The sequence below is a fragment of the Bactrocera tryoni genome, chromosome 2, assembly GCF_016617805.1.
Source record: "Bactrocera tryoni isolate S06 chromosome 2, CSIRO_BtryS06_freeze2, whole genome shotgun sequence".
Taxonomy (NCBI): Eukaryota; Metazoa; Arthropoda; class Insecta; order Diptera; family Tephritidae; genus Bactrocera; species Bactrocera tryoni.
Genome location: NC_052500.1, coordinates 76,771,496 through 76,783,623, shown reverse-complemented (window position 1 = coordinate 76,783,623; position 12,128 = coordinate 76,771,496). Strand labels below are relative to the sequence as shown.

Sequence of the window (12,128 nt, the reverse complement as noted above, 5' to 3'; positions counted from 1 at the left end):
AATGAATGACCCTTAGAGCGTTTTCCATGACGTTACTAGAACTTCCCCGTCCCCGTTTATTAACTATGACTACAGTAATGTTAACAGTACACTTCCTGAGCAGTTTAAACAGGAAACAATCTGGCTTCCTTGTACTACACCGCCCAGTAAAACGATCCCTTTAAGCTACCCTAACCTCAACTTCTGCAAATTCTTGATTTTATTGTTATTATTTTTTATTTCACTTAATTTTTACAGTTATGTTTGAATTGAATTCTTGTAAAAAAAAACTTAAGTAGCAACAAAAGACTCTCTCAGCTTAAAATAGTGTTGATATAAACAAATTAGAAACTTTAAAACTAAATAAACTTACAACAATTCGAATGCTTATAGATTTCTTAAACAATTATGGCAGTCGATTAAGTTCAAACTTCTATGCTTATGATGTAATTAACTCTATGTGTTGTTGGTATATTTTTACTAGATAAATATTTTTAAAACTCTCAGCTCGCTCGTTCAGTGTCTCTCTCGCTCTCTTTATAACGTTATATGTGTTATTGTTGTTATTTGATGGCTCATTTGAAGCATGCTGGCCCCACCTTGAAGCCAAATGCTTGATCCGTACGTGCAAAGTCCTGCGGATAGAAGTCCACCAGTGGCAGATAATTGAGCCGTTTGGTGCGTACCAACAGCACCGTCTCGCCATGCTGGTTCGGTTGCTAGAGAAATCAGAAAGACAGGATTTAAAAACTTCACAAAGAAATCAATTCTCTATTACCTGACACTCATCGCGCAGCACTTCCGGTTTAAGATCTGTACCCTCGTGTGCGATTTCCATGTCGTTTTCGCCAAGCAGTCGCAGCGCCTGCGCATAACCCTGCTCCGCTGCACTGTACCATGCCACCGAATTGCTGCAAATATAGGTGAAGTTCTGATGCGCCTCCTCAGTTAGCAGGCGCAAGAAGGTCAGCTGCACGGAGCCCACACCGTCGTAGGTGATTTTTTCGCCACCATTTAGGCGGGAATACCAATCCAGTTGGCCGGCTTGACGTCGCGGCACCAACGGCGCTTCTGCTGTATGTGCATCCGGTTGTATGCAGGTCTCGCCGCCGGCGCTCATGTTGCAGTAGACATAGATCGCATCATCGGGCATGCCGGCGTTCGGATCGACCCAGTACCAGCCATTCTCGAAATGTGGATGTGCATAGTGTAGGTCGCGGCAGGTGCGCACGGGGTTGTCTTGCGTGCCGGTCGGTTTGCGCATGCGGTCCATTTCTAAACGCATGCTGTAGATGGCGCTGTACATGTCCACCAGTTTACCGCCCGCACCCGTTTCGCCGTGTAGTGTTGGCTTCTTCTTACGTTTTCGTTTTGATTTCTTGTGATGGTCTTGTGTGGCGCCTGTTGGTTCTGGCGCTGAAGGCACACCCATAATTTCATTGAAGTCATCATCCTCTTCAAATGGCACTAAATCCTCGTGCATATCTATATCGCGACGTCGACGTGTTTCCGCTTTTGTACCCGAGTATTGTTGCATTTGGAAAAGCAGTTCTGGTGGTATGAGTGGAGCTTCGGCTGGTGCACCTGGTGGTCCAGCCGGTCCGGGTGGGCCTGTGTCACCTTTATTGCCAGCTGCTCCTTCAGTTCCTTTGGGTCCGGATGGACCAATTAGTCCAGGTTGGCCTTGGGGTCCATCATTGCCTTTAGGTCCGATTGCTCCTACAGGGCCTGGTTCGCCTTTGCGTCCCTCTGGTCCATGTGGGCCACGTAAGCCGCGATCACCTTTATCACCTTGATCACCTTTCAATCCCACCATTCCTAACTCACCACGATGCCCTTTCGGCCCACGTCTACCACGATCACCTTTGGGTCCTGCTGGTCCTTGCTCCCCAATACTGCCTTCTTTTCCGGGTACACCTTCTGGTCCGGGCAATCCTGTTTCACCTACTTCACCCGGTAAACCTCTTGTACCCGGCTGACCCTGCAATCCGGGCAAACCCTGTGGGCCTAAAATACCTTGCGGTCCTTGCGGCCCCAAATCTCCTTTATCACCTTTTTCTCCAATTGGTCCTGGGCTTCCTTGTAAGCCAGCTGGTCCTTCAGGACCTTGTTTCCCTGTTGGGCCAGGCTCACCTATTCTGCCTTCTGGTCCCATATCTCCGATTGGTCCCTGCTCGCCTGGTTTTCCATCCTCACCGTCAGGTCCCACGTCACCTTTTGGTCCCATCAAACCGGGCTCACCTCTCGCGCCTGGATAGCCACGTGGGCCAACAGCACCTTTTGGTCCCTCTTGACCTTGTATACCTTGCCGGCCAGGTGGGCCGATTGGTCCAGATTTACCTTGTTCTCCTTTAGGGCCTGTTGATCCAGGTTCCCCTGCTTTACCAATTGGACCCACAGGACCCGGAGGCCCTTGTGGTCCATCTGAACCCGTTGCACCTTGAGGACCGCGGGGTCCAGGTTTTCCCTGTTGTCCATGTACTCCTACGGGAAAAATATAAATAGTATTTCTAAACTAAAAATTTATTTGAAGTACAAACCTTTCAATCCCCTTCTGCCTTGTTCTCCTGGTAAACCTGGTGGTCCTACTGGACCAATAAGTCCATCATCCCCACGCTCACCTTTAAGGCCTGCTGGCCCTGGTAGGCCTTGGACACCTGGTTTACCAACAGGTCCTGGTAGGCCGGGTTTTCCATCTTCACCTTTAATACCTCTTCGACCAGTCTCTCCTGGCGGTCCCTTGTCACCCGGCGATCCAGGTGGACCAGATTCACCACGTGGTCCTTGTGCTCCGGTCGAACCTACTGGACCCTAAAACATTTCATTATTGAAACATTTAGAGAGAATAAATACTCAATTCTACTTACTGGTTCGCCTCTACTTCCTTTCAGACCTTTCTCACCAGGTGGTCCAGTTTCGCCTTTATCACCATCTTCACCAGGCGTACCTTGAGGACCCGGCGGGCCCGGTAAGCCACGTAATCCAGTCAAGCCATCTCTACCAGCTGGTCCAATCGGTCCTTTTTCACCAGGTTCACCTTTCGCTCCAGGTGAACCAGCACTACCTGGAGGACCAGGGTTTCCTGGAGGACCTTGGGGACCGGTATTTCCAGGCTCCCCCGATTGACCTTTATCACCAGGATACCCAGGAGAACCTAGTAAACCTTGTTCTCCTTTCAGACCAGGTAATCCAGGCTGACCTTGATGACCACGTTCACCTGGGAAACCCGGAAGGCCTGTTGCTCCTTGGGGTCCAGGAATTCCTATAGGACCAATCGGACCAGGGGGGCCTTCTTTGCCAGATTCACCTGGTAAGCCTGCTTCTCCTGGTAACCCTGGCAAACCTGGTGCTCCAGACTCTCCAATAGGGCCTAGTTCGCCGGGTGCTCCACGCGGTCCAATAACTCCTGGTTCCCCTGGTGGTCCAGGTTTTCCCGCTTCGCCCTTTAATAAAAACTTGTTATTGCACTAATCTTATCTAAAATCTGTATACAGTATACATACAGGCTGTCCTCGTTCTCCCGGTGGACCCATAACACCGTTCTTTCCATCTGCGCCAGGTGCACCTGGTAATCCAATGAAACCACGCGGGCCTTCTGTCCCTTGTGGTCCACTTTCACCTTGAGGACCTGGTGCTCCAGGTTGACCTGTGTCACCTTTCGGCCCGGGATTACCGTCGTTACCCCGTCTTCCTCTTGAACCTCGGAAACCTCTAGGGCCCATTTCACCACGTTCACCCGACTGCCCTTGTAAACCACGTTCGCCTTTTATACCCGCCGGCCCGGAAGTTCCCGTTGCCCCTTTGTCTCCCTTATCACCAGATGGACCAGGATAACCTTGAAATCCTTGTGGTCCTTGTTTGCCCTTTTCGCCTGGTAACCCCTGTGAACCAGTTTCACCTCTTGGACCCTCAAAACCTTTTGGTCCCTCTGGACCTTCTGGGCCTGGGCTACCAGGTGAACCTGGTGAGCCACGTTCACCAGGCAAACCAGCATCACCTTTTTCACCATCTAACCCTCTATCGCCGTTATCGCCTTTATCACCAGGAGAACCACGTTGTCCATCGTCACCTTTAAGTCCGCGAGGTCCGGGAAATCCAACAGGACCTTGTACTCCTTGCATTCCTTGATCGCCTTTTGGTCCAATGGCGCCGGGTGTGCCCGCATGACCAGGTGCACCATCTGCCCCAGGTAAACCTGGAAGTCCAGGCTTACCAGGTGGCCCAGCAATTCCGGGCGGTCCAAGATTTCCTTGAGGGCCAGGTGCTCCTGGAGGACCATTTGGACCTATTTGGCCTGGAGGTCCTGCTGGTCCTGTTAAACCAGTAGCACCTTTGGCTCCCTGTTGGCCTTCTGCTCCTTGTAATCCTGGATTGCCTGCAGGTCCTGGAAAACCACGTGGTCCTGGGAAACCGCGAGGGCCCTGCAGAAATTTATTCATAAGTAAATTTAGAACCATGTAATATTTATCAAATAACTCACCAACTCTCCAGGTAAACCAGGCAGGCCAGGTGGTCCTTCTTCGCCAGGATGTCCTTCTACACCTTGCTGGCCTTTCTCACCCGTTAGGCCTGGTAAACCGCGATGACCCTTTTCACCCGGCAAACCAATAGTACCCATTGGACCGATTTCACCTTTTGGTCCCTGAGGTCCAACTGCCCCTCGTTCTCCATCTCTTCCAGAACGACCACGTCGTCCATCACGTCCCGGTGGGCCACTAGGTCCTCGCAATCCTCGTAACCCCTGCCGAAGGTATATATTCTAAACGTTAGGTCAATATGTAAAGCAGGAAATTAGCAAAAAAATTAATTACCGGTTCCCCAACATCACCAGGTTCGCCCTTATCACCACGTTGACCAGGCACACCTGGTGGACCAGGTACTCCTGTGAGACCCATCGGACCTTCTGGTCCACGCAAAGCCATCTGAAATAAAAGTTTGTCAATATGAGCAATCAACCGCAGAGTTTTCGACTACTTGCCATGTGTTGAGATATCATTTGTCGCAGAGCCTCCGCCTGTGTATCCGGTCCCTTCTCATTGCCACCTTGTGTCGTCTGCCATAAATAAAAAGTGTAAATCATTTAGTTTCATTTTCGTAGTATGAATCAAAATCTCATACAGGAACTACAAACACATGTCCTGGCGGTCCTTGTATGCCCTGAGTGCCCGCCAAACCATCTCGACCAGCTTCACCTTTTGGTCCTGGTTCGCCCGGTGGTCCAGGGGTGCCAGTATAACCTCTGGGACCGGGATAACAGATGGTGTTACTACCACCCACAACATAGCTTGGATCTGACGAATTCTGTTTGGGGCCACCATTTCTTCGCCCATCAAAATTTCGATTTACCGCGGGGATGTGAGGCTCTGTAGAATTTACGTTGGATTCATTGCCATCAGAGTCCAAACCTTTTCTGGCTTCCTCGTTGTCATTAGTTTCTTGGTTAGAGGGTGTGGTAAGATCAACATAATTGTCAAAGTTCAGATCTAAATTTGGGTCGATGGCATAATCATCTGAATCGACGCTATCAAATTCTGCTGGGAAATTTGGTAGAGCAGCACTTGCTTTACCACCCTCACCAACCCCAACAGCATTTCCGCTAATCCCATTTACGCCTTGTTCCTGTCTTCGTCCACCTCCGTTCACTTGAAAGTTTCCAATTAAATCGCCACTATCTACCAGAGGTCCCGAGCTATAACTACGTGAATTGCTGTATTGAAAGTTAGGACCACTTGCATGGGCTCCACCACCGGCATTACTTCCGGCACCACTAACAGCTCCATTTATTGCTCCGCCATTGAGTTGTCTCCTACCTTCGAAAAGACCGAGCGTGGCCCCACCCAAACCGGCGCCATCACCGACCCCATCACCTGCTCGCCCATTGCCGCTGCTGCTCGATGATGATGACCACGACCAACTGGCACCTCCACCACCACCACCATCACCTCCACCAACGCTTGTATACCTCTCTACAGTAACAACGCCTTGTTGCACACAAGGTGTGGCATAACGTGTACAAACTTCATAACCCGCTTCCGGACTATTCACAATGGCCATCAATTGCACATCACCGGCGAAAAATCCCTGATCATTTGTCATTTGTGCGCCAGTAAGTATTAGGCCATTTGTCGAAATGGTGCTGCCACGAGAACGCTCCACTCTACGCGTCACCTGCTTGGTACAATCCACCACCAAAGTTGCAGCCGTGCCTTTCACACTCACACCAATGCGATGCCAATTCGTATCACTTATACCAATCCCGAAATTAATGGTGTTACGTTGGTTGAAAGTCGCATCTAATTGCTCATAGCTAAGACTAATCTCTTTGCCAAGACTAAGCGAGAGTACCTCCTCACTCTCGTCCGAATAGATGGTAAAAATGGGCGCCTTCGTTGGATTCGTTTGATTGCTGCGCAAAGCCAAAATAATTGAAAAGTCCGTGGGAAAGCCATCGGGGAATGCTTGCGCAGTTTGTATGGTAAGCATAGCATCTTTGGAGATTCGAAAAGCTGGCGAGCTGTATACTTGATAAGGATTACGTTCGGCGCTACACATGCCTGGTACACCAATGATACCAGGTGGCAGTTCGGGTAAACCGAACTCGCGTATTAAATCCACAAAGCCATCTGGAAAATGAAAAATATATGGTAAGTATTGTTAAGAAATTGTATGTTTATTCGACGGTAAAAGGTTTGAGAAGCTGTCTTAGAATTAGAGGAAGTTTTGCTACTTTTAATTTATTTGGAGGTGCTTCTCATAAAATCTATGATCTGTGGACTTCCAGAAGTGATAACTACTCCACTTTTTACCTTCGGAGATTATATTAACTATTAGTTTAATATTTCATTGAAGTTTGACGATTAAATGGAATCCGTAATTCCAGCCGGGATTTTGGGATTTTAGTTCCCCCGAAAGTTCCTAATTTAGAGATTTTCAAAATTTATTATTGCAATTTAGACGGAAACAACTACTCATGAAAAAAAATACATCCTGGAGTACTTATTTATTGTTATAAACTCGTAAAACCACGGAAATTTGTATTTTGAAATATATATTATAAGTACCTATGTACATATGTATATCATAAACAAGGAATTTCAATAAAACTTATCTAGAATTGAATAACATTGAACAGTTTGCCACGAAGATGGCAAGAATAAAACTACGGAGTTCCCATAAAGAAGATACTGTGGTACATAAATGATCAGCGTGTCGAGCTGAGCGGATTTAGTCATGTCTGCCGGTCTGTCAGTCTGTATATTAATCAGTTTTTTTTAGATATCGATCTAAAATTTTGTACAAATCTTTTTCTCACCAAGGTGCTGCCACACAAACTGATCGATCAAAATGAAGTCCTTGTATCAATAACTTTTATACTTGCTAACATATCTTCGCACAATTTTGGCTACGAAAAGCAGCTGCCTTTATTATGATTTGTCGGAATGTGATATCTCCGCAAAACTAATACGGCTGTGTAAACTAACGTAGAGCAATACCAAAAGCTCCGTCAGCATAGAGAAGGACCTCTCCGAGGCGTTCGATACCAAACAAGGTTTCAGAAAAGGCGAATCCTTTCGTGCGACTTCTTCAATCTACTCTTGGAGAAAATAATTCGAGCTGCAAACCTAAATAGAAAAGGTACCATCTTCTATAAGAGTATACAGCTGCTGGCGTAAGCCGATGATATTGATATCGTTAACCTCAACAACCGCGCCGTTAGTTCTGCTTTCTCCAGAATAGATAAGGAAGCGAAGCAAATGGGGTTTGGTAGAAAACGAGGGCAAGACGAAATATCTCCTGTCATGAAACAAACAGTCGTCGCACTCGCGACTTTGCTCCCACGGTCATAACTTCGAAGTTGTAGATAATTTCTGTCTATCTTGGAACCAGCATTTACATCAACAACAACATCAGCTTCGAAATCCAACGCAGAATAACTCTTGCCAATAGGTGCTACTTCGGACTGAGTAAGCAATTGAAAAGTAAAGTCCATTCTAGACAAACAAAGGCCAAACTCTGTAAGTCACCCATTATTCCCGACCTGCAACATCTGATGAGTCGGCCTTAGGAGTTTTCGAGAAAAAAATTCTACGGATGATTTATCCATTGGCAACGGTCGATGGAACGATGGGCTGTACGAGATATACGACGACATTGACATTGAATCAGCGAATTAAGAGACAGTGGCTACGTTGGTTAGGTCATGCCGTCCGAATGGATAAAAAGGCTCCAGCTCTGAAAGTATTCGAAACAGTACTCGCCAGGGGAAGCAGAGGGAGATCAGATGGCGAAGGACCTGGCTGCACTTGGTATCTCGAATTGGCGCCAAATTGCAAAGAGGAGAAACGACTGACGCGCAGTTGTAAACTTGGCTAAAACCGCGTGAGCGGTGTCTACGCCAGTAAATAAGAAGATATACAGATATTAGGCGCCCAACTAAGTTCTCGCTGTTTTTTTATGAGAATACAATAATTTTATTGTAAGAAAATGATTATAAATGAATTATTCGAAGTAACGCTTATCGCTAGTCACGACCTTTTGCTATAGGAAAAATTTGGTACTTTGCAGTAAAAATGATCTCAAGATTCAAGAATAAACCTCTTTTTGCTTACTCCTTCTGAGCCCGACTATCTGCCATCGAAGGGAGCAATCCGTTCCCACGTCAGACGGGTCTACGTAACCAGCGCGGGCATGGATTTTTTAATCGGCCAAGGACTGTCAACACAACGGAATTCCGCCGCTACAACAAGGTTGCAATATGTGGGGAATATGGCGGGTGGGGTAGGACTTCCCTTGAGGCCGAGCATGTCATATAGCAAAATCACTTTTTCGTGCTACTCTTGGTATTGAGGTCATAAAGAACGTAAGTTCCTTGTTTCTGAATCATTCCCAGCGCATGAAGTCACTTTGAAATGGCTTGTTGAGTGACTTTCAATGCTGAAGCAACCTCTTCTTGTATTTGACACGGATCCTCATCAAGTTACGTATCCTATTCCCCATCTTCGAAGGATTTTGGCTTTCCTTCATGCGGACGGTCGTTAACGTATCCTATTCCCCATCTTCGAAGGATTTTGGCTTTCCTTCATGCGGACGGTCGTTAACATCAAAATCGTTGTCTTTGAAGGAACGAAACCATTCAAGGCATTCCCTTGGACTCAAAGCAGAAAGTCAATACTTCCCGCTTATTCACACAACCAAAAGTATATAACACATAAACAAGGTGACTAATGTGGAAACGCAATTTCTTTACCATATGTTTGGGTTAAGTTTATCACGTTTTGGATGTATCAAAATCGATCACCAGTAACTGCTAGAGCGATCTATTGACATCTCGCAGTAGAACGCTCGCCATAGCATTTTCAAATTTAAAGAACTCAGAGTTGTCGCCTGACTGTCTAAAGATCTCAAGGTATTAGTCAACTAAACAACAAGCAAGAGCAATCAATTAAATCAGTTAGGCCTTTGATAAATCCATGTCAGTTCAGAACAAATATGGATCACTGCTAACGACCTTCAGCGCCTCTTGCGCCGATCGGTCAGTGACGTCAATGCCACGACAATTGGTCATTGACACACAAAAATCAGTGCAGTTACGAGTAACCACGAACACTGACAGCTGTGATTAGCAAATACGAACAAACGTCAAGAAATGACAAATCAATTCGGATCGATAAAACAACAATCAGAATGCGGAGTATGCGTATTTGCCTTTGTTTTTGCAAATTTACAAATTGCAAAGAAATTTTGCGCCTATTAGAATTGAGCGGAGTAGGAGAGAGCGCAGAGTGCTGCTAATGGTTTCTGCAATTCATTTTTATGTAGAAGGAGAAGAAGAAGCGAAGAAGTATGCTGTGTGACAGAAGCCACTTTATACTATGTACACATGCAATGGAACATAACGGCAGTCAACGACAACGTCATGCTCAAAAGTGATGGGCGACATTTCTAGTTGACATACTTGGTCGCATGTCCGGCGTCACATATGATTAAACTTTATGACTGATATGCAGTTTTATGGAAAAAAAAGGAAGACTAAAAATCATATCGCTTCATTGCGCACAATTTTAACACTTTGACGATGCCTTTTCCGATATTTTCCAATAATATTCTATATATGTGAATAAGTGAATAAGTGTGGCGCTGTCTGTTTGGATAATTAAGCACAAATGATTTGACTGTATGCGAATGATAAAAGTCTGCCGCTTTTTAATGGCTTGGAAGCCGACGCATAGGCAACTCTGTATATGAATATGTATAAACTAGTGTAGTGTACAATGATTTGGATATTATAATATTATAAGCATTACTAGAAATGATTAGACAGTAATTGCTTAATTTTTGGTTCGAAAAAATTGGGTCGATTGAACACTGTGAATTTCGATAACACGATTTTGGTAACTTTTTATAATGAAGGTCGTAAACCATATTAAAGGGTGACACATTTCGAGGTTCCCTACTTTTATCATTCGCAGGAACATTCTTTGACAAATATTTTTTGAAGATTATGTCTTTCAAATGTTGGCCGCAGCTACGTCTCAGATGGTCCATTCCTTGAGTCCATTTTTCGATGACTCGTTCGAGCATTTCGACTGTTAACCGGCAAATGACACGCATGATGTTTTACTCCATGGCCTTAATCAAAGCGGGATTGTCCGCATAGACTTTAGACTTTATATATCCCCACAGGGAAAAGTCTAGCGGTGCGATATCATACGATCTAGCTAGTCAACCGACCGTCCCAAGGCGTGAAGTTTTTTGTTCACGGAAGTGTTCTCTCAATAAATCCATTGATTGATGAGATGTGTGGGAACTGGCGCCGTCATGTTGAAACCATAACCTTGTCGCCGAGATCACGAGCTTCAATTTCAGGCATCAAATAGGGGTGAGGGTTACGTTCTCACTGGCATAGTTTTTAAGAAATATGAACCTATGATTACACACACACAAACCAGACCAAACTGTTGTTTTTTTCTGGATGAAATGGCAACTTTCGAATCTCTTCAGATTGTTCTGAACTCTCAATCAAAGTACCTCGACGTAAAAAATTCTGATACTGTAAACCGTTTGAAGCTTCACTTGGTATCGAACGGCTCGGAGAGGTCCGTCCCAACCCTGACGGAGCTTTTGGTGTTGCTCAACGTCAATTTACACAGCCTTATTACTTTTGCGGGGATACCAAATTCAGCCATAGCGTCATAAAGACAGCTTTTTTCGTGCTTGGAAATCGACGAAGGAGGTGATGCGTGTCGATTCACTTTTCACGGATCTTTTCCAAAATTTGGTGCATGGTTAATATCTGGTCAGTTGTTGATTGTCCAGGTCTAAAGCCACATTGAGAAGGTCCAATCAGTTTGTTGACGTTGGGCTTTAGTCGTTCACATAGCACGCTCGATAAAACATTATAATATATTATATTGAAGAGGCTTATCCCGCAGTAGCTGGCGCAGATTGTGGGGTTTCCCTTTTTGTGGATTCGTCTGACCATATTCTACAAAGAAGTTCATGCATGCTTATCACTTCTTCAAAACGGTTAACCGATCGCCTTGAAAATTTTATACGATCTCCTTATATTTGTAATTATATTATATAATTGTCAAATAATGATCGACGGAAAAATAATTTTGATATTAATTTTGATTTTTAAGGCACTCGGCAGTGCAATTTGTTTCAGAAAAAATGGCTTTCATTTTGTATTGAAAGAAATACCAAAACCTAAGTTTGGGTATGGAAAAGATCTATTGGATGTACCGGTTTAAAGCACATAAGAGATCATATCCCAACTCTTATGTAGAACAGTGTTTCTGGTTAAGCTCTACAGTACACTATAATTGCTTCTTTGATAGGTTTTTAGCAACACAGGAATCACATAAAAAGCTACGAATATCAATTTCGAAAACGTAAATCTACCGAAGGACTCTACGTAATGAGAAATGTTGATTGCTACTCGGATACGTATACAACCCAAAGGTTAGTATGGCACTCGAAGTTGTACCAATCTAAAGGTTTTAATTAGTTTAACGGACATAATATCACGGTTTTCGAGTTATTATTTTGGTCTACATTATTCCAAAATATATCTCTAACTTGTAAAGCAATACTCACCATCACTTGGTTGCGCTGCTCTTGCAGTTGGTAAATGAGTAGCCAGTAGA

General features: G+C 45.0%; 1 protein-coding gene across 1 annotated transcript; it reads right to left on the bottom strand.

Moving 5' to 3' along the window:
* Positions 1–298: 298 nt before the first annotated feature.
* Positions 299–6,546, bottom strand: LOC120768869 (collagen alpha-1(V) chain-like). The gene is made up of 9 exons (XM_040095624.1): positions 5,098–6,546; positions 4,958–5,032; positions 4,791–4,901; positions 4,460–4,720; positions 3,483–4,400; positions 2,847–3,422; positions 2,520–2,790; positions 758–2,463; positions 299–698 (listed from the first exon to the last, which is right to left on the bottom strand). Exons 1-9 carry the CDS (start codon positions 6,529–6,531, stop codon positions 555–557), a joined length of 5,496 nt encoding a protein of 1,831 aa, XP_039951558.1. The 5' UTR covers positions 6,532–6,546; the 3' UTR covers positions 299–554.
* Between the last annotated feature and the right edge of the window lie 5,582 nt (positions 6,547–12,128).

Excerpts from the sequence above, each read along its gene's own strand:
- LOC120768869 (XM_040095624.1), bottom strand. The coding sequence starts at position 6,531 with ATGTGTAGCGCCGAACGTAATCCTTATCAAGTATACAGCTCGCCAGCT. Across the intron at positions 5,033-5,097 it reads GACATGTGTTTGTAGTTCCT|ACGACACAAGGTGGCAATGA; the intron begins GTATGAGATTTT and ends TATTTATGGCAG. Across the intron at positions 4,902-4,957 it reads AAATGATATCTCAACACATG|ATGGCTTTGCGTGGACCAGA; the intron begins GCAAGTAGTCGA and ends CTTTTATTTCAG.